Source organism: Cyprinodon variegatus, unplaced genomic scaffold (genome assembly GCF_000732505.1).
Source record: "Cyprinodon variegatus isolate N-32 unplaced genomic scaffold, C_variegatus-1.0 Scaffold934, whole genome shotgun sequence".
In the NCBI taxonomy this organism is placed as follows: domain Eukaryota; kingdom Metazoa; phylum Chordata; class Actinopteri; order Cyprinodontiformes; family Cyprinodontidae; genus Cyprinodon; species Cyprinodon variegatus.
Genome location: NW_015151387.1, coordinates 38536 through 60450, shown reverse-complemented (window position 1 = coordinate 60450; position 21915 = coordinate 38536). Strand labels below are relative to the sequence as shown.

Here is a 21915-nt window from a genome sequence, read left to right as displayed (position 1 = left end):
TGTTTCTCTGACTGAGTGGATGTGCTCTCTTTGTCCTCTGACATAGGAGCTGGCTCAGAGCTCCTCTGCCTGGCTGTGTGTTTCTTGAATGGGGCCGCATTTTGCAGCTGCTTTTTGTGTCTCTGCTTCTGTCTCCTTGAACCCCAGTCGGCCTCAGCAGATGGCCGCTCACTCTGAGCCTGGTTCTGCTGGAGGTTTCTTCCTGTTCAAAGGAAGTTTTTCCTCTCCACTTTCGCTACAAGCATGCTTAATGTGAGGGATTGTATTTGAGTCAATGAGTCGATGCAATCAACTGGTTTACCTTAGATAGAAAACTTTGTATCAATTTGACTGGATGATCTGGTTGAACTGTAAAATGCCTTGAGATGACTTGTGTTCTGAATTTGGCGCTATAGAAATAAACTGAGTTGAGTTGAGTTGTTTTCATGACTTTCTGGCCACATGATGGGAACCCTTCCCTCCATCCTGTTGTTGCCATCATGAGAGAGTTTTGCCTGATAAGACCATTTCTAAATGAATAAAGCTGTTTGTTGAACCTGCTAAGCTTTATATTTAAGAAGATGTGTACATTCAATTCTGGAGCTTCTGACACATTTAATAGTGGTAAAAAAAAGGAACTTTGTTACCTTGTGCTTCTAAAAACAATCTTGACGTTTAGCTCCAGATCGAACTACCCAAACCCATTTGTTGTCACATCAGAGAATGACCTCTGATGGCTACCATGCTGTTGCCTGGAGGAGCTGCTCCTGTACTGAGCTCTGTTGCCAAATATGCCGTGTGGAAAACCACATTGGAAATGTGTGTGATCCAAATAGCCTCTTAGCTTTATTATCCGTTTTAGTCATCCAAGTGTCCAGGTCTGACTTCCTTCCTGGCTCATATGTTTAATTGTTTTGTGTGCATTTTTCTGTCAAAATGGCAGATAGGACAGGGCCGTCCATCAGGCAGCAGCACCAAGGAGCTTAATTGTTCACAAGCTTTTTTGGTTTTGTTCTGTCTCTCAGGTATGAACAATACATATCAAACATTTACCTCGCGAGATTTGTAAATTCACCGACTCTCGAAAATACATCTTGGAAGAAAAACAAAGATGGCTGCTCTGGCTTTAACTTGTTACCCTCTTTTTTTTTTTTTAAGCCAGCAAAATTAGGCGAGTTGTGCTTTTATGAATAAGAGGATGTTTGCTGGTCCCCCCTGACCGGATTTGATAAGAGTTTGATTTATCAGTCAACTCTGTGAAACAAATCAAGAATGGAATACGTCACAGCTGCTACTGCTGCTGTGATTGGCTAAGAACTCAACATTTATTCATCTGTTGACTGATAAAAAATTTTTTATTCAGTTTATTTCTATAGCTCCAATTCATAACACCTCATCTAAAGGCACTTTACAGTTCAACCAGATCATACAGTCAATTCGATTCAAAGTTTTCCATCTAAAGGAAACCAGTTGATTGCATCCGCTTATTGATTCGAAGGCAATCCCTCACACTAAGCATGCTTGCAGCGACCATGGAGAGGAAAAACTCCCTTTGAACAGGAAGAAACCTCCAGCAGAACCAGGCTCAGTGTGAGCGGCCATCTGCTGAGGCCCACTGGGGTTCAAGGACACCGTTTTTTACCTGGTCATTCCCTAAAATTCCTTTTCTGGAAATGTTTTCTTACAGAGACATTTATGGAACATTCATCATTCCGGTGAAGTTCTTTATTCACAAAGCTAAATACCTTAAAGTCCAACCCAAGTTTTCTGTGTTTCACAATAATCATTTTGTTATACTTCCAGGCCCTTAAAGCAATATTTTGATCACATAAATCTGACCAAAAGAACGAGACCCCCCCAGCGAAACATGGTGGCTGGCTTCAAATTCTCCTCAAAATAGAGATGGCTCATTCCTTCATGGGGGGTGTGCTTTAGAATCCAGTATTAATCCTATGATGGCTGCTTATTTGGAAACTTTTTTTAGGATGTTCTGGTCCCTTCCTAGGATGAACTCCAGATGCTGCCATCTTCCTTTTTTTCCATTGAACCTGCTAGCCTTATTGGCTATTTTGTTCTTAAGTGGAAAAGCCAATGGCAAACTTGCATGGACCCAAACCCATCATGAGACGCTTCAATCTTTCCTCTGAAAGCAGCTTTCTGACTTGCATCCTGAGGTTCAGTCAGGAGCTACCAAATCTACAGATCTGAGGTTTGAATATGAACATTTCTTATAAAATGCTGAGTGATGAATTCTTTGTCATAATTACAAAGAAGTACTGTAATCATGTGCATGGTCCCATTGGTCTGTGGAATGTATGCAAAGGTGCCAACCTGGACTCTTGCACGGACAACATCCATGGGGTTTGTGATGGTGGAGGCGGTAGCTGCTGCCATTGGTCCGGCCACAGCCTGCAGGATCAGGTGGGGACACCCACTCGGTGCCATTAAGGACAGTTTTTCTAGAAAAACACACCATATTAAACAGATTGATCATGCTGAGTAAGAGAGCTGGTTGTTGATTCAGAAGACATTTTGTCTGGTTTGTTCATCTGTGTCAGTGTATAGGGTTAGTGCTGGCAGAACACACTGAACCAATGGGTGTATTTACCTCCATAAAAGTGATAAAAAGGCCACCAGAGGGCGCTGTTGGGGATGTATGTGAGCAGCGACGCTACATAACCCCTGTAGAACCCTCTGAAACCATCCGCTGCCAGTATCTGCACTGTTATGTCCCGCGTTTGCCCGAAGGTAGGCTTGCATTTGGTTGTGGCAAGCATCACCTTGGGTTTGACCTTGAAGCGGGTCAGATGTTCCCCCTGCCCCTGCATCATCAGGTGCTGGGACACTATATCGATGGGAACGGTGATGGTCTGGGCCACCAGCGACGCCGCTCCTCCGGCCACCACTGACTTGACCGTGTTGCTCGGTGAGTAGTTCGACGTGTACTTGCGCACCAGTTCATAGGTGGTGATGTACGCCTGTCCTGAGATCAGAGTGAAGGTGTTGACCATGAAGCCTCGGTAGAGGCCTCCAATGCCTTCCGTTCGCAGGATCTTGCAGAAAGCATCAAAGGTGCCTGAATATAAGGCCTTCCCTTTCTGCACCTGCAGTCGGGTCCGGATCAGGCTGGCTGGATAGACGGTGGCCCTGGTGGTCAATGTCATGAATACACCTAGGGAGTAGAACTTCCTCTTGTCCAAATCCTCCCATTCGATGATCTTGAGGGAACCTTTCTGTTGCATGCTGCCGTCAGGCCTTGAAGCCACAGCTACGCTGTCCTAAACCTCAGTGCTTCCATACCTGCAAAGAACAGAATTATTGAATGAATCAGAAGATGTAACATCTTTTTTCCTTCCATTCATCTCTGCCTTTCTCTACTTCCTCCTATTTTTTTTTCATAGTCGTTCAGACAGCAGCAGACCAATGCAAATCAGGTGGGATTAAAACAGATGAAAACCTCATTATATAAAAGCGTTATAAAAAAAAAAGCAATATAAAAGCATTCATGCAGCTGGAAATTACACCCAAAATCTATAATGGGTTTTAATGAATTGCGATGTCATAGATCATTAACAGAAGAAAACAAAGCATGTTTTTCTTTTTTAACCAACAGAAAACCCGAGTGTTTAATGAAACTAAAACTAAATAAGCCTGGTGTCCTTTGCAGTCTTAAGTTGCTTTTCTTCCACATATTTTCCTGTCCACTCTGACAGCTTCTCTGTCCCACTAAGGAGAACCACTGTCACACTGGTAAACTCGGGATTTTCAGATGATGGGTTGGACTGTTGGACCATTTAACCAAAAGATCGACCCATGTAGTTTTTCTTGGCTGATGCCAATACCACTTACCGTATATTGACATCTTTCTAACCAAACATGCTGCCAATATTTTTGGACTGATTCCAAAAATATTGAATATAGCTGTTTATTCAATATTTTTGAATAAACAGCCTCCATTTCATGATAGTATTACACATGGATAAAATAAATGTTGAAAAAGTCTCAATTTAAACAAAAAATTAACCTTTAGTAAAAGAAAAAAATCAATCTAAGCATTTATTATTTAGGCATGACTGCTGAATGCACTTATGCCAACGCATGAATTTATCGGGTATTAAAAGTAAAAAATCTACATTATTGGTAGAAATATCGGCCTGCATATGCATTGGTCGATTACTAATTTCATACAGAATGGTTTGCATCCAGAATGTGTGGGATCTGCAGATATGTTGCGCCCCCTCCTGACCATAGACCTCATACATGACCTGGATGCAGGGGGTGATATAGGAAATTTTGGGTCCTAGGCAAAGTCAGGCAGGGGGCCCTCCGAATTGAGAAGACAACACATAAAACAGATCCATTATACAGATAGAGAAATGTTAATAGAATAGACATACATTATTTGTTCTACGCTTTGTCCCTCTCTACTTGTTGTTTTCCTCTCTGTTTTGTACTCAGCTGACTTTTCATGCTGTCTCAAAAGCAATGATTGCTACGGAAGAGGATTAGAGCCACTGGAAAAAAAAAAAGTTAACTGATTTTTAAATTTTATTTCAGTTTAGTATGGGGAAAAAGGTCAGAATTCTGACTTTTATCTCAGAATTCTGACTTTTATCTCAGAATTCTGACTTTTTTTATTGTCAGAATTCAGTCAGAATTCTAAGATTAAAGTCAGAATTCTGAACTAAACTGAAATAAAATTTAAAAATCAGCCCCCCCCCTGGCCCTAATCCTCGTGCTCCTTCCAAAAAGGCAATGGCAAAAGTAAATAACACAGTTGGTGCTGAGACACACCTAATAATATATGCGTTCTTATGGCATTTTAGTGAAAGGATTTTTATCAAAAACATAATTAATGTGCAAAAATAAGGAATAGTTGTTTTAACCAGGCATGTAAACGGAGTTTTATGGGGGTCCCAGGAACTTGGGGCCCTAGGTAACTGCCTAATATTGCCTAATTTGGACACATTCAAACACAACTAGCAGCTTGTCTGCTAAGATTGCACACATTAGAAATTAGACCAAAGAAGTAAAACAGTGTGTAACGGCTTTATAAAACAGGAAGTGATGCCAGGTGGCTGTAAGGGCCAGTTAGATCTGTGGAAAAATAAACCACAGGAGAGGAACGAGGAAAGGACCCAGTTCGTCCCCAACTGCAGTAAATAATATCCAATATCCAACCATAGAAGACCAATCAGTCCTGTAAACGTTTTATCCATCAATCAATAACGTGTTTATGTTTTGAAGGAAGAAGGAAGGTTGGCCAGTCGCAGCGTGGTATTCCCAGCTTCGGCATTTCCGTTCCAATAACTCAGCAGCGGAACAGCCTTTCTACAAAACCAACAACTCACTCCAATCGCAGCACAGCTACACTCATGTTGTTCTCTAAAGGGGACGTATTTCGCACTAGAGGCTAGGCATTGCTCTCCATGCGCTGTGACCGCGCAGGGACCGTCTGCAAGTTGCAACACCGAAAAAAACGTGAAAAATAAATTCAATCGCTATACAAAGGACACGTGCAGTGTAATCAAAAGCAAACATATGATCTTTAGTTTTGTCCGGAATTGAAGGTATCACTTTTGAATGGTTTCAAGAAGACTAAAGTAACGAAACGGTTATTTCGTTCCACGTTGCAGACCCTTCAAAATAAATCGCCCTCGAGCTGAAACAACAAACTGAAGAAGACTTTCTTGTCCAAGATCCACAATGCGATAATGTTAACCGAACTCACCCGAAGAGTCACGTAGCTCACCGGTCCTTGGAGTCTGATGAGTGGAGTTCATGAATTACATTTGGACGGCCTGTTCTGCTGCTCATGTCTTCCGTCCATTAACCGTTCTCTGCACAAACACAGAAAAGGTGAAAGGTCAGCAGCCTTCGCTTTTCAACTACACACCCCTAAACTGGTACCCTACTTTAAATTAGAAAACGCGATAAAAAAAAAAAACAGACAATCTGCTCGGATTCGTGTAACTGAAATATTTACATTGTCAGATGTTTGTGTAATTGAGCGAAGGTGATGCATTCACGGTCATGTCGGGATCCTACACAAGACACACTCAACACAATTACAAGTACGGTGTTGTGGTATACAAAAATACCTTTTCGATTCTAAATATAAACACCCCACACCCACCCACCCCAAATTAATCAATAAGATATATAGATTAGCTTGTGACATACAGTCTAGTTCTTCCGGGATACATTTTACTATTATAGCTGGTAAAAGATTGGAACAATTTGGTAACAAGATTTACAAAAGATTAAAAAAGGAGACATTTGTTAAAATGATGCCAAAGTTTTCAGATAATAGCAATAAACATTTGTTCATTTCACTAGTTACCGTCCAACAAACAAATAGTCCGAGGTGCCTTGAAAGCACCATGTATGGCATCACATCACAACACAATTTTTAAAGACACAGCGCCATTCACTCCATTCATTTAGTCTGAAATCGTTCCCTTAACAATTCTAACGCTCACTTTAGTTAATGGTAAGTTTGATCATTGCAATGCAAAACTCTCCAGTCAGCCATGATTCCAGACTCTGGAAGAGATGTAGAGTTTTCATTTCTATCTTTCTGACTTTTATGTTTTAATCATATTTGCACAAAAAGTCTTCGAAACAAGGTAAAATAGATCTTCCAGATGATGCATGAAACTTTTTCGAAAAAAAAAGTGGAATAAATCTAGAAAATAATAAAGGTGACAAATTTTAAACAAATATATTTATTTTGAGCACATTCAATTGCAAGAGATGTAAGCTGAAATCACTGTATACTGCAGGGGGGACGATTCCTCTCTCTCGCCTGGGACAACCCCCCCTTTTCTCCTTTTGATCTTTTAGTGTAAAAAAAAACGATTTTTTTTTTTTTTTTTTACATTTAAAAAATGTTTATTATACAGCATTTCTGGGTTGGGCGTGCTCAAACAGATCCGTTCTCTGATTGGGTGGTTTGCTGCTTGCTGTGTTGTGATTGGTTGGCCTATGGTTGGATGTGCGATGTGGGGAGGGCCGGTCCCCGGCCGTGTATTCATTTCTGAAGTCATCATGGCGGTCAGTGCGACATTAAAAGGTAAAAATGAGCCTTCTGTCAACGCTTCTCAGACAACTGTTAGTGGTAAACCTAAGTAATCTAACCGAAATCGAAGCGGGCTTAAAACGGCCTCCTAGCCGGTAGAGGAACCTCCGCTTGTGTCATGTGAGCGTTATATAAAATGCTTCGGCCTCAGATAAGCTAGCATGTAGCCTGTAGCTTCTCTGATGACTCTGATAAGAGCTCGTCTGAAAACGCTAAAGCCGGATAACCGTGGTGTAATTTATTTTAAACCAGTGCCACCAACCTAACCGAAACGCATGTTGCTTGTCTTATAGCTAAAGGGTTGTTGTTATCTCTGGAAGACGTTCAGCTCGATAAGTTCACTGCGCCAGTGTGTTTCACGATAAGTGGCTAACAGGTTAGCAGCTGCTAGCCGAGCACCTTTCTCTCTCTCACCTTGTTTTTACGCTATGATGTTTTATTTGTAAGCAGATGCTCACCATTTTCACAATGGACATTTACATCCATTATAATATTTCCACTTTTCTGTGTGTGTTTCTTAAAAAGTGCGTCTTTCTTAAAAAATAAATAAATTGTTTAATAAACTGATGACTTTAGCCTGTCTATAACAGTAAACAAAGATCCAACCCTTAATAATAATAATTGCTTCATCTATGATCATGCATCACGTTTGAATTACATTTCATTATGTTTTACTTTTTTTTTTTCTTCATAACACTGACCGACTGCCCTGAACATTAACGTTCAAATTAAAGTATAACCTCTACATAGATCATGATGTTGCTAAATAAATAATTTTGCTGCCACATTATCAAACCATTTTCATTAATGTTAACACAAAAAACTGACATTTATAGTTTAATGCAGACTGTAAAAGTAAAAATATGTTTTTTTTTTCAGCGCTATATAATCAAACACTTAGTACTAAGAATCAGACTTCCTTTAGTGGAAAAAACTAAATGGGAAATTTTATTTAAGTATTTTTCCATGTCTGAATAAATATGTTTTTTTTTCCAGTTTAAATCAGTCTAAATCCATTTATCTGCCACTTTGGTTCATCCATTTCCTCATAGTGACAGTTATTTAATGAACAATCACTTTGAAGTTTTGCTGTAATTTTATTAATACTAGTGAAGATTTTGTCTCTATAAGATTTCAACATGAAACAAAGTTATATAGTCCACTATTAATGTGTATTTGTATTTTTCCTTTGCACTTTGACATTATTTTTCATTTATTCCACCATTGCCTCTATTGAGCTGGGAGCATAATGTGGTTCCTGTGTGTCCCTCTTTCCGGCTGCTACTCTCTCCCCAGTGTCTGTCAATAGGTGGTATTTTTTTATTCATGACAAAAAGGCATGTTTACTTCTGTAAGGAGAACATACCTGAAAGCCAACATAGTGGTAATTTCAATGTGTAAATCAAGCTGCTGTACAGATTAAAAGCTGAAGGATGTTTGTGAACAAATGAAATTAGATCTGCTAAGGAAAGTCTATCAGATGGTGGCAGGGTCTCTTTTATTAATGATCAAACTTGTCCCTCTTAATTAGCTCTCTATATAGGTGCAATTATTGATACTTTGGTAATTATTCTTTCTCTGTGAAATGATAATCTCAAAAAGGAGATACTCTTACAAAACTACCATACTTCAGTCAGAAAGTGAACATGAACTAGCATTTTACAGAAAAAGGTTTTATCTTCAATCCAAAGTGTAAATATTTTCAATACAGCTTTGACTAAAGTTCTGCCCTGAGTTGTTCTTTAATTAAATGGTTTGTGTTTAGAGCCTGATTTTGATAACAGATTTTTTTAGCACTAATCTATCTAACAATTTTTTCATTTTATGGTTAAAGGGCTGAATTAAGTCTTATTAAACTTAATTTCTCATGTGTCTTATGGTAACCTTGAGTGTGGAACAGTTTTAGGCTAATATTTCGAAAAAGAAAATCTTAAACTTGTTCCAAATTCCTCTAGTTATAGCAAAAGCCACAGCTAGTTTCAAGTCTAACAGGTTATGACATATAGTCATCATTACATGGATAATATCTTTTACATATATTAGGATTTTGATTAGTCATGCTATCTGCTGCAGTAGCCTGCAATAATTTACAGCTTTTCAATAAAAGTAGGGCTAAAACAATGAATCGCATTAATCGTGATTTATCAATTATTGAAATAACCGTCAACTAATTTAATAATCGATAAATCATTAAATGGAATATAGAGATTTTAAAATGTGGCTTTAGCTGACAGAGCGACCCACTTAGAGCAGTAATATATCTACAAATATCAAGATTGTAGAGAAATATATCAACATTTTGCATTCAAGATTAAAAAAAACCTTTTCAATCTAAGAGTATGTTCTATCCTGAACTCCTCGATTGGAAATGTTTTAGTTTCACCTGGTTTAATTTCATAAAAAGTATTTTTTTGTACCTTTTCTATCTGATTATTAATCAATTATTGAAAAATTAATCAGCAGATTAATCGAATTGCAGAATAATCATTAGTTGCAGTCCTAAATAAAAGAAATAACTCTTGTAGATTCCACACAATGTCTTCAGGTCAAGCCAGACCTTTGATTTGCAGCCATCGGAAATGTGTGAAGTCAAATCTTAGCAGTTTTTAGCCGGCTTCCTTTTAAAGCCCATTTCTTTCAGGAAAGCTTACCATACCGGTTTAGAAATGTCATGGTGCAACTCCACCATTCTGTTGAGTCTGTTCACAAGAAATGCTGTGGATAAATCAGATAAGGCTTCCCCAAGTGTGCCTGTTTCTCCTGCTTATCATCTGCTTTGCAGGAATGTTGCTCCTGTCTGTTTACAATAGTGAACAATTGCAAGGATGCCTCTGTACATTCTCTCATGTTTGCACAGTTTGCTTTGAAAAGTATCATGCTGAACAGCGGAAGGCAAGTGTTTGATGCTCATCTTAGGCTCAGGAGGCTTTTCACCATTTGGACTTTTCATTACGTTTCACACTTGCATGATTTTAACCTTTCTTTCTTTTCCTAAATCCTCATTGTTTCTACAAATGCTGTTATTGAAATGTTGAACTGTTTTAATTAAGGGGCTTTAGCAGTGTGTTTTTACTAAATCTTATTACAAGTGGCTATGGTTAGAAAAGGGTTAGTAAATGTTCATCTTGATCTAGATGTTAATACCTCCTCTACAGAGCACCCCTACGCCCATCTAATCGACACGTTAAAAGATGGCATCAAGTTCTTCAACCCCCGTAAATTAGGCGACCCAAGATACGGTGAGTTTAGGCCCTCCAACCATGTCTGTGTTAACATTCAGCAGTGACCAGAAGCAGGCAGGTCAATGCTTCTTCTTCTTCTGTGTTGGTGGCCTGCAGACAAACTGCCTCTGTCCATCCGGATCTTACTGGAGGCGGCGATCCGTAGCTGCGATGGCTTCTACACCAGAGAGAGGGACGTGCAGAACATCCTGGACTGGCAGCAGCAGCAGGAGAAGGCAGAAGTGCCGTTCTCTCCAGCGCGAGTCCTCCTCCAGGACTTCACGTGAGTTGGTTGACAAAGAAGGAAACGGAATCTGTTTTAACTCGTTGAATGGAAACAAAAGAACTTAAGCTTTGGTTTCTATCAGGGGAATTCCTGCTATGGTGGACCTGGCAGCCATGAGGGACGCTGTGGCCAAACATGGCCTGGACCCTAATCTAGTTAACCCTAAATGCCCCACGGACCTTATCATAGACCACTCTCTACAAATCGATTACAGTAAATGGTGTGTTCCTTTGTGTTTAATGATCATCTTTAGAGAAATTCCTGCTCTGATTCAAAACCAGAACCTTTGGTTTCAGCGCCATTCGGAACGCTCCAAACCCAGGTGGAGGGGAGGGGCCAAACCCCAGCCAGCCTTCTCGTCCAGCTCCGGCCAGGCCTCCGTCCAGAGGGGTTTCCCACTGTGGGACCCAGCGGGGCTCCTGCAGTAAAGCCTCCTGCAGCGACCCCCCCAGCGCCTCAGGCCGTCCTGCATCTGTCCAGCAGATTGAAAACACTCCCCTCCTGTGCCCCTTCCACCTGCAGCCTGTTTCTGAGTGAGTTGTGCTTCTAAAGCCATGTTGGTCAGAATGGCACAAGATGCTGAGCACCTTAAACCGAAATCCCACCTCCTCCATCACCGCCCCACTGCGCTGCAGACCACCTGCACAAAGCAAAGCCTAGAGCCTCCGCTGTTCCTCCCGTCTTGCTCTGCTCCGACTTCCTTGGAGCTCAAGGAGAGCATTCACAATATTCTTGTTAATTTTATACGAGCAAAACATGCGAAAATGAACGCTTAATTTAATATGACAGATTAAAAAAAAATCCCCATCAGCATTAAGCATATGTGCTGTTTCTGCCCAAATATTTTCTTTTTTGTTGTGGATTTATGTAACAGGGATAACTGGGATCATACAAGATAGTGTTTTTATGAACTATGTTTGTTTTCTACCTCCAAAGTCGGCATCTCTTCATCCATGCCTGTGATAAGAAGTTTTTGGGGTTTTTCAGATGCGCTCTTGGAAGTTGTTGTGACTGGATTTGATTAAACTTTTAAGCCTCTCGCTATGAAATAAATATTTTGATGGAGATGAGAAATCTGCTTCCTTGAAGTACCAATAATTTGCCTCCAATTATTTAATCAAACAGTCTTAGCTTTTGGGAATATGTAAGAATAATGCTCTAATCTCCAGTTACCGATCTATCAATAATATATTTTAATTTGACAAACCAGATCTTCTCAATGTTCTTTTTCCTTTTTGGCGCGATTGTGATTGTGGATCTTGACCTGTCCTGAGTGGAGCAAAAATAGCTCGGCTCCGTATTTTGGTGGTGACGGAGAAGACGTACGGGACGGTGGGGTGGCAGAGGATGTAGGATACTTCTCATTGATTAACATGACGGACGAGTACTCTGCTTGACGTGCGCGGGGCGGTGATGGAGGATGTGGAATCTGGGGGTTAGACTGTGTGCATCCATGCAGCATTGGAGTAAACCTTTCTATGATAATTATAGGAAATTTAGATAATTGTTGGTGGGTTTTTTTCAGCGTGTTTTAGGCCCCTTTTACTTTGATGCACATAAATAAATCTCTGCCTGTAGATTGTAGAGCATCTCAGTATGAATTCAGCTGCTCTGTGAGGCATCAGAGGCTTGTTTTCTTCTAGTGATCTAACTAATGAACAGGTCAGATAAAACTTGAAGCAGGGCTAGGTTATTCACTCATACCTTCATCTTTGATGATCTCTCAGAGCGCTATTCATTCCTTCAAAAAAGCCTCTCAAATCTGGTTTTGGTTCATTTGTGTTTTTTGTTTTTTTTAATGGATTGTTCCTCTTGTGAAAGACTTTGACCTTTTACGCCAAAATTTTCTACATGGATTCACTCACTCCCTTCCTAAACAGAACCTGTCCCTCCATGGTTGTTGACCAATCATTTCAGGCCTAGCATTTATTAAATGACTTTGGTTGCTCTGGAGAAGCTGCAGATTACTAAGATTCATGAGGCGAAATACAGGAGAAAGAAATGTTGTTAGATGCTAGAAAATATTTCAGAGAAGGGCAGCGGTTCCCCTTCAGCAGAAAGAAAGGCCCTAGCTGAACTGCAGGGGAATGTAGAACAAAGCCTGTTGAAGTTTAAGCAGCCCAGTCAAAGTCTAGACCTCAGTTTAGTCTAGAATCTGTTGAAGGATTTGAAGCTGTTTCTCTAAAAGTCATTGGACTAATTTTTAGCAGAGGTTGTCTAGAGACCTTCAGCTTGAATTCCTGCAAATAAAAGAATTCATACAAGATTGTCGTAAAGTCCAGATATGCATATTTAGGTTTCAGGAAGGCAGTGCAGTCTCCTTCCAGGAGCTTAGTGTGTTTTTGGTTCTGTTTGCAGAGTTGAAACGGCTTTGAAGAACCAGGAAATGGAGCTTCAACGAAACAAAGAGAGACTTCATTTTTTCAAGGTACCGATTCAGTTTGTGTTTAGGTTTGATGATCAGGATTGGTTTGTCTTCTACACAGGAGGGCTAAAAATAAATCTGACTTTTTGGTTCTGCTGTTTCCTGACAGTGGTGTTCTAAAGCTTTCAAAAGTGTGAACGTTATTCCTCCGGACATCGGAACCGTCCACCAGGTGAATCTGGAGTACTTGTCCAGGGTGGTCCAGGTGAGCGGTGGTCTGATGTACCCCGACAGTGTGGTGGGCACCGACTCTCACACCACCATGATCAATGGCCTGGGCGTCCTTGGATGGGGTAAAACCTCTTCTCACTAATTGACCCTCTGGGCCACTCAGACTTTGGCAGTCTTTGGAAAAAGTCAGAAGTCCTTTGGTTTTTCCTCAGGGGTCGGAGGAATTGAGTCTGAAGCGGTGATGCTGGGGCAACCGGTGTCGCTGACCCTACCTCAGGTGGTGGGCTGTAAGCTGGTGGGCTCCATCAACCCCCTGGCCACCTCTATCGACATCGTCCTCGGCATCACAAAGGTATCAGACACGGTTCCATTCAACTGAATGAACTCTTTATCAGATGTAACCTGACTAAAAGCTGCCTCCTCTTCATCGCTCCCATTTTTCCAGCAACTGCGCCAGGCTGGAATTTCTGGGAGGTTCGTTGAGTTTTTTGGACCGGGTGTGTCCCAGTTATCAGCTCCTGACCGAACCACCATCGCCAACATGTGTCCAGAATACAACGCTACCATCAGTTTCTTCCCCGTCGATCACATAACACTGAAGCACTTTAAAAAGACGAGTACGTAACCCGAGTCCCCCGGCCCCCGTCTGTCGGCTCATTTTACTGAAACGCCTCTTCTTTCCCTCTTCCAGATTTCACAGAGGAAAAACTTGAATTGTTGGAGTCTTACATGAAGGCTGTAAATCTTTTCCGAAGCTATGAAGAATCAGAAGATCCTCAGTTCTCCCAGGTCATTTCACATCACATTTTAACCAAGAAAAAAACTGTTTTTTTTTGTTTTTTTTTTGTCTAATAATTCAGTTCAAAAAGTGAAAAAACTGTTATTTCTGTGCAAGGTTATTATAATAGATTAAAACTAATAATTACACTGAAATTGAGAAAACATTTCTTATTGGAAATAAATACAAGCTTATTAAAAAGAGGAAAAACTATAAGTAAGTGAATCTGAACTAAATTCAAATGTACTAAAATTATAGATGTGTATAACCTTTGTTTTCCTGTCTATTTATTTTTTAATACGCCTTTTCCCCCAACAGAGTCAGTTGCGACTCAACCATTTTTTATTTTTTTACCACATGCGATATCAAAAATATTATACTGACTTAAATTTTTTTTTATCCTTTCTAAAAATTAACCCAGGTATGAAAAAAAACTTAAGCTAGTACTAAAATCTAAAGTTAAGGTTTATTATAATAATATCCATTACTAACCGCCATCAAACCTGCTCTATAATCTAATTGAAACAAACCAAATTATTGAGGAAAAAACCTCCCATATAAATTAAAGGAAACTTAGCTTGGTGATGTGGAGGTGGACAGCCTGTTGTTCCCAGGTGTTCAGAAGCCTCAGGGTTTTTTTTGGGGCGTCTTATCTTTGCTTGCATTAAATATTGTCTAATGGGGTTTGTTTCTCCATCAACGTTCTGGTTGTCCCTTTTGCTCCTTTTTTTTTAACCTTTTTTCCCCCTTTCACTCAACGTTCCAATAATGTTACTGAATATTGCATTCTGGAAACATCCAGCTACTTTAACGTGGGATTTAGTTTCCCAACACTTGGCCCTGTTTTCATGTTTTTATAATTAGAACTCTTTTTTTTTTTTTTTTCCAGAATTTTTTCTCATTAAATTTTTCTAAGGAAATATGATTGAGGATTTTTTTATTAGCTTCAAGCTGGTAGCTTCATCATAGTTGAGACTAACACTGTAAATATGTGGCATTGTCTGTAATGAAAGTCTACATGAAGAGTTTCACTTTTTGAATTGAATTCCTGACATAAATTAACTTTAGTTTATTCAAATACCTCATATACCTCTGTTTGTTTTACACATGCTACTTTCTGTCTGCTTGGAGTAAAATGTGGTTGCTGAACCTGGAATAAAGGACGGACAGTCTGAGCCACGTTAAAGCTAGCTATGTCTGTGCAGGTGATTGAGATCAACCTGAGCTCCATGGTTCCACATGTGAGTGGCCCCAAAAGACCCCAGGACAGAGTGGCGGTCAGCAGCATGAAGGAGGACTTCCAGAGCTGTCTGAATGAGAAGGTACTACCTGCTGTCAGGATGCTGCTGATGCCTTAAAGGGGCAGAGGATTCAGTGTCTTCTGTCTTGTCTCAGGTGGGATTCAAAGGCTTCCACATCTCCAAGGACAAGCAGGACATCCGCGTCCCTTTTCTGCACTGTGGTCAGGAGTACCAGCTGGCTCACGGCTCAGTGGTCATCGCCGCCGTCATCAGCTGCACCAACAACTGCAACCCGTCCGTCATGCTCACTGCAGGTACAAGACCCACGGATTGGAGCTTTTTCCTTTTAGTCCTAGCTGCATATTTAATCCAGTTTTCAGACAAAGATGGAGCATCTTGCTGCCTCAGCCACACAGGGTTCATGCTTTCCTTGTTGTATACAGGGCTTCTGGCCAAAAAGGCGGTGGAAGCTGGGCTGGTGGTCAAGCCCTACATCCGGACCAGCCTGGCTCCTGGCAGCGGCATGGTCACCCACTACCTCAATGCCAGTGGAGTCCTGCCTTACTTCAACCAGCTGGGGTAAGCCCGTTCTCAGCACCACAGACCCCAGTGCTTCTTCTGCATTTGGTGTGCTTAGATTGGCAAAAAGCAATTGGCTCCAGATGCTATTATTTCAGGAAATATTTTTAAAATTAGTAGGAAAAATTTAAATAGTTTATTTTTCTTAATTATTGTTTGATCTTTTACAGAATTTACAGGATTTGAAATCTAATATTTTCTTCAGGGTTCATTTATGTTCATCAGTGGTCATTAAAATCGTTCCAAAAAAAAAGGTTTGGAAATCATTTTTGAAAATGGTTATAAAAAGAAACATCCCTAACCTAACTCTAACCTCTAAAATCCTTTAATTTGTTTTTTTTTGTGGATTAGAATTTCTCACAGATGAAGACAATTGTCATGTCTCTTTCTTTTTAATGCTGGAGTTTACTGTTTCCTGTTCGTAGCTGGTTCTTTGTGTGTTATCTCTGTGATGCATGGTTTGCTTTATTCTTTACTTGCTATGCTGTTAGCTGACAAGGCAGCTCGCTTAGAGCACAAGTTAGAAATGGCGAAGTTCCTGTGCTTATACAGTGTTGTTCAAGTCAGGAGACGGGCTTTAAACTCCATTCAGCCGTTTGCTGATGGTGATGAGCTACACTGTAGCCACAGCTGCCCTGGGGCTCACTGATAGAAGCCAGCTTGCCGTTTACAGGCGCCACCATCAGTAGGTGAAGGACACGACACTAAAAACTGGCGCTTGTACCGGCAACCCATCGGTTGTAGGGCAGCTCAATTGTTTCCTGATTTCTGTCACACTGGTGACATCATCAGTGCTAACCCATCATGATGACGTCAGCAGACATGCAGCGGCACGGGGACAGAGGCCATGCAGCTGTTCCCTTTTGCCAGTGAGAAGGGAACCAAATACTGATTGTTAGCTGGTCGACCCACGTTTGAAAAACACATTTTCAAGCGCTATTTTAAGTGGGAAAGAGGCTTTAGAGGATCTGCCAATGAAATGTTTATCCATGCCCTTAGAATAAAAGATCTGGGGTAGTGGTGGACTAGTTGTTAATTCAGTTCAGTTTATTTATATAGCGCCAATTCACAACACGTCATTTCAAGGCACTTTACAGTTCACCATGGCATAGGGCTTGGAATCCTGAGGTTGTGCGTTCGAAACCCATTCCCACAGACTGCCATTCTGGGTCTCTGAGCAAGACCCTTAACCCCGGACCGCTCCCCAGGCACTTAATTTCTCCATTGTGAGATCAATAAAGTTCAATTTATTTTAAGATCTTAAGATATTATGCACTTTAACTCATTTATTTTTAATTTTAAACATAAATCATCTTATTTTTGGCCAATTATCATTCTTACCTGCTTAAATCGGGGGAAAATGCACTTCAAGAAAAATGGACATTATGTTTCTGTGTATCTTTGTGTTAAACTTGTCTGAGTTAACAGTTTCAAAGTTGAATATTAACGTTCAAACGAGAAAAGAATAGTGTAAAGCAGTAGGAGGTTCTAGCCAGTTTGGTTAATTGACAGCCATCTTGGATTTAGTGTTAGAATAATAATAGTTTTCGTCCTGAAGACTGTCACATTTTAGTCATCGCGATGCGATAGATTTAGACGGTGTTAGTTGACTAAAACTTCAAAAGGTTTTAGTCAGTTTTATGTAGCAAAAAACAGCTAAACTTTACAATTTGGAATAACAACCAGATTCTTTCCCAGACTGACAGCTCTATCCTAGATGCTACAAAAGCTGGGTATAGAATGCTGCTGTGCAGTGCATCATTGCTGTTGGGCAGAAAACTGATTTATAGAATTCAAATAAACTTTTTAATGAATTAATGCACTAATTTATACAAAAGTGTCTCGGAAAAGCTGTGAAAATAGCAGATGTAGTTCAACACGTCATATTTGTTAAAATAGCAGACAGACAAACTGACAAAATGTACAATAAAGGAATGGTTTTCAACATACAAGGTTTCCAGCCTAAAGCAAACACTTCCTGATCTACTATGAATTATGCTTCACTCACAGATGAATTAAAAGCAAAGAACAAAAACATTCTTTCTACTTTACATTCACAGGGTTTTGATATAACAAAAAATACAGAGATAACCTACATAACTGCCTTGTAATGCCATGACAATCCAGTCCTAAATGCTAACCCTAACCCTTTTAATGACAGAACAAGGAAACATTTGCATCATATTTAAACAGATAGAAACAACAACTATGATAAAGAAATGTTCAAAGATCTATGTACCTTTTCATCTGGCTCTTTATCCAAAAATAAAGAGAGTTCAATTAAATATTTTATTTCAATATTATTTGTGGATTCCTTTCAGTAGAATGTAAAGAATGTTCCATGAATATTTAGTATCACCTCTTTTGAGCTGGAAGAAATAAAATCTTGATAGTTAGACGAAGGGATTGACAAAGGGGACGCTGCTGCTGTGCTGCTGCAGCATGTGTTCACAGTGATGCATTTGACCGTCTGACCTAATTTTATTTAGTCTCGTCTCTTTTACAAAAACTCAAACATATGACTAGTCATGTTTTACGCATCAAAGATCCATGTTTAGCTTGTCGATTTTCGTCATCGTCATGAAAAAAAGGAGCATCAATGAAATAATTTTGTCATCCTCATCATTGACGAACACAGCAGTGGCTCTCCTTTAAGGATGGAAATAACTGAGGCGTTTTTGTGACAGGTTCGAGGTGATCGGGTATGGCTGCGCCACCTGTGTGGGGAACACGGCACCGTTACCAGACGCTGTGGTCGACGCCATCAGAAAGGTAAACTCTGGCCGGTGCTGTTCTCCCCTTCTCCTGCAGCCCCCCCTCCCTTCAGAAGGTGACCTGGTTTGTTATTTCAGGGGGATCTGGTGGCTTGTGGTGTATTGTCTGGCAACAGGCACTTTGAAGGCCGCCTGTGTGACTGTGTGCGAGCCAACTATCTGGCCTCCCCCCCTCTGGTGGTTGCTTATGCCATGGCGGGGACTGTGGGAATCGACTTTGAGAAAGAGCCTCTTGGTAAGACGAGCCCCTCCTGAAGAGCTGGAGACTCCTCCAGATTAGAGGCAGTTTCCTCCTCTCTATGTCTCTGCATAGATTCATGCACTGTAGAGACATCCACTTACTGCCATAAACATTTGATGTGTTCTTAAAATATAGAGCATAATGGGGGAGAAAATACAAGGTAGTGCTAAATAAAGCCTCATGCAAACATTCTGTCACCTGATCAGAATACAGAGTCCATCTGTACGTAAGTCCAGCTGCTCTGTGCAGCTCTAAATGCACACAATACGCTTCTAGTGTCAGAAAACATAAATTACAATTAACCTTAGATGTTGTTAAGAAAGAGTCATTATCATTACTATGCAAAAACCTATTGGGACATGGCTAATTACTGGAATAAACACTCCAAGCAGAACACACATTGAACTTACGGCCATTGCTTCCTGGGATGTTAGAATGGATTGATGACACGGGAGGCGGTTTGTACATTAATAGGCAGGGTTTCTTGTTCCTAACTGCCACTGACTCTGCTACCCACAATGCACTGCTACCTCAAACTCCGCCTTCAAAATGGAATACAGATAAAGCAATACTGTAGTAGAAGTTTCTTTTTTTAGACTAAATTAATAAGACATATTTCTAACTAACCTTGGGCAGAAAATCCTGTATTCATCTCCCCCTACCTCTCATCTTTCAGCTGTAGGGGGCAGAATCTGGAACAGTTTTAGTATAAAGTTCTTGCTAAATGTGAAAATGTTTGAGCAGGTTGGACTTCAGAGGGTAAGGAGGTGTATCTCGGTGACATTTGGCCGTCCAGAGAGGAGGTCCAACAGATCGAGGAGGATACAGTCATCTCCTCCATCTTTAAGGATCTCAGGACGAGGATGGAGGTTAGAATCTGCTCTGCTCTGCTCTTATGTTTATGGGAAACCTGTGATCCAAAAGGTTTTTCAGCATGTTTGCTTTCCTCTTAGAAAGAGAACACCTATTGGAACCAGATTGAATGTCCAGACTCTGTGCTTTTCCCATGGGATCCCAGATCCACATACATCCGCTGTCCTCCGTTCTTCAGCAAACTGGTGAGTCCTTCCACCTTCAACGTGGATGTCCTGTCCCTTCTCCTGGACCACAGAACCACTCCTCCTTCCTTAATCCATGTATCCATTTTTTCTTTTTTTAATTCAGAGTAAAGAAGTTCCTGCTCCGCAGTCGATTGAAAACGCCCATGTCTTGCTTTTCCTTGGGGACAAGGTCACCACCGACCACATCTCGCCAGCAGGCAGCATTGCCAGGGTCAGCGCCGCTGCCAAATACCTGCAGAGCAAACGGTCAGTTTCCAACCGCAGCCACGATGGGCCCCTGAGCCACACAGCTGTCCTAAACCTGATCGACTTCTCCTCCAGATTGACCCCGAGGGAGTTTAACTCGTATGGCGCTCGCAGAGGAAACGATGCTGTGATGACCAGAGGAACCTTCGCCAGCATCAAGCTCCACAACCGCTTCATCGGCAAACCAGGTCCAAAGACTCTCCACATTCCTTCAGGCCAGACAGTGAGTAGAAACCTTATCACACTTAGCTTTGGTTGCTGGAAGCTTGAAGACACTTTTTTCTGAATATTGCTCTGTCTCCTCCCTCCCTCCCTCCCTCCCTCCCCTCCCTTCCTTGCTTCCTTCCAGCTTGACGTCTTTGAAGCAGCCGATCGCTACCAGAGGGACGGCACTCCTCTCATCATCCTGGCAGGCAAAGACTACGGTTCTGGGAACTCTAGGGACTGGGTTGCTAAAGGGCCGTACCTCCTGGTAAATAATTTCAAAATGGATCCAATCCTTCAGATTTTGCTCATTAATTCATTAAATAACCACTGATTGACTTCCTGCTCTCTGCTGAGTGCTCGCTACAGGCTGTAGAGCTGGACTTTAATCGTTCTCCCTCAGCATGACGCAGCCTTCAGCCCTGCGCTCCGGTTAGGTGTTCAAATTGTTCGGATCGATACCTTGTCTGATGGTCTGTGTTTCCAGGGTGTCCGCGGCGTCATCGCAGAGAGCTTCGAGAAGCTTCACAAGAACCAGCTGGTGGGCATGGGCATCATGCCGCTCCAGTTCTTGTCTGGCCAAAATGCCGACACGCTAGAGCTGAGCGGGAAGGAGCGGTTTAGCATCATCCTGCCGGAGAGGCTGAGTCTGAGGCAGCAGCTCACCGTCAGGGTAGGGATCTGATCCTCAGCGACGTCCATTTAAATGTCGTCTTAGACCGTCTGCTGAGTCCTCTGTTCTTCTGTTTTCTTCCTGCAGACCAGCAAGGGAACGTCGTTCTGTGTCACAGCGCTGTTTGACTCCGATGTGGACCTGATCCTTTTCCAACATGGAGGGCTTCTTCGGTACGTCGCTCAGACTGTGGTGAAAAACGGCTCGCAAGCCGCCGCCGAATGAGCTCCATGAAGAGCAGCCATCTCTAAACCCCGCCCAGCTTCAACCTGAAGCATCCTATGAGTCAACACAAGAATGTTTCTGCTCACATGTATGAACCCAAGACGAAGAAATATGGATCCTCTGAAACGCGACTTGAACTGGGCCATAGCTGCCAAAGCTCTCTGTTCTTTCCAACCTGCATGAGTTTTAGGTTTATTAAGCAGAACTGATGTGAACCACAGAGGTGTTTATTTCTTTATTTGGCTTCAGATAAGTCACTTTTTATTTGCTGTGAAATCTCACCACAGTGTTGCGTATGTCAATCGTCACACTTCAGAACCTGACACTGGATCAGAACCAGGCCCAGCTTTACCTCCATGGTGGACTGATTAGACAACTTTTTTTTAATTGCAGCTTTAAACCCCATTAGGTAAAAATCATACAAACAAGCTTAAATATATTCATACACCCCTACTAGTAGCTTTCTGTTTAATTGTGTTAAAGTGTTTGCCATCTGTTGCAGCTCATAAAAGCATATAGTATCCATTGATTAGTTTAGTCCTTATTAATTTGGTCCGATTGGGCTGCGGTGGAGGGGTTGACCTTCAGGATGTGGGCCGGGATTACAGCAGACTGTGTCCCAGGAAAGCATGACTTCATTGCAGAGGATGAATATTTATTTTTGATCCCAGTCCAGCTTGTAAGACTAGGAAGGATCAGAGAGATGCTCAATGATCGGGGTATGTAAACC

At 41.3% G+C, this 21915-nt stretch overlaps 2 protein-coding genes across 3 annotated transcripts in view; one reads left to right on the top strand and one right to left on the bottom strand.

Moving 5' to 3' along the window:
- LOC107100076 (solute carrier family 25 member 44-like) overlaps window positions 1–6001 on the bottom strand; it is an 8054-nt gene extending 2053 nt beyond the window's left edge. Inside the window, exons 1-4 of one of the 2 annotated variants that reach the window (XM_015398433.1) lie at window positions 5966–6001; window positions 5711–5819; window positions 2588–3279; window positions 2311–2438 (exon numbers count right to left, since the gene is read on the bottom strand). In XM_015398433.1, the coding sequence (XP_015253919.1) occupies window positions 2311–2438; window positions 2588–3221 (762 nt within the window). In that variant the 5' untranslated portion in view covers window positions 3222–3279; window positions 5711–5819; window positions 5966–6001. The other variant, XM_015398432.1, reaches the window with a different exon arrangement.
- A 982-nt stretch (window positions 6002–6983) lies between these two features.
- ireb2 (iron responsive element binding protein 2) lies at window positions 6984–21274 on the top strand. The gene is made up of 22 exons (XM_015398431.1): window positions 6984–7054; window positions 10216–10299; window positions 10399–10564; window positions 10650–10787; window positions 10864–11100; window positions 12926–12995; window positions 13102–13285; window positions 13376–13515; window positions 13609–13780; window positions 13855–13952; window positions 15147–15263; window positions 15337–15496; window positions 15626–15761; window positions 18449–18533; window positions 18614–18770; window positions 19521–19645; window positions 19730–19834; window positions 19941–20083; window positions 20159–20306; window positions 20433–20555; window positions 20775–20960; window positions 21048–21274. Exons 1-22 carry the CDS (start codon window positions 7030–7032, stop codon window positions 21183–21185), a joined length of 2937 nt encoding a protein of 978 aa, XP_015253917.1. The 5' UTR covers window positions 6984–7029; the 3' UTR covers window positions 21186–21274.
- The last annotated feature ends 641 nt before the right edge of the window (window positions 21275–21915 follow it).

Coding starts and splice junctions, on each gene's coding strand:
- ireb2 (XM_015398431.1), top strand. CDS start 7,030: ATGGCGGTCAGTGCGACATTAAAAG. Junction 11,101..12,925: donor CACCTGCAGCCTGTTTCTGA/GTGAGTTGTGCT, acceptor TTCTGTTTGCAG/AGTTGAAACGGCTTTGAAGA. Junction 20,556..20,774: donor CTAAAGGGCCGTACCTCCTG/GTAAATAATTTC, acceptor CTGTGTTTCCAG/GGTGTCCGCGGCGTCATCGC.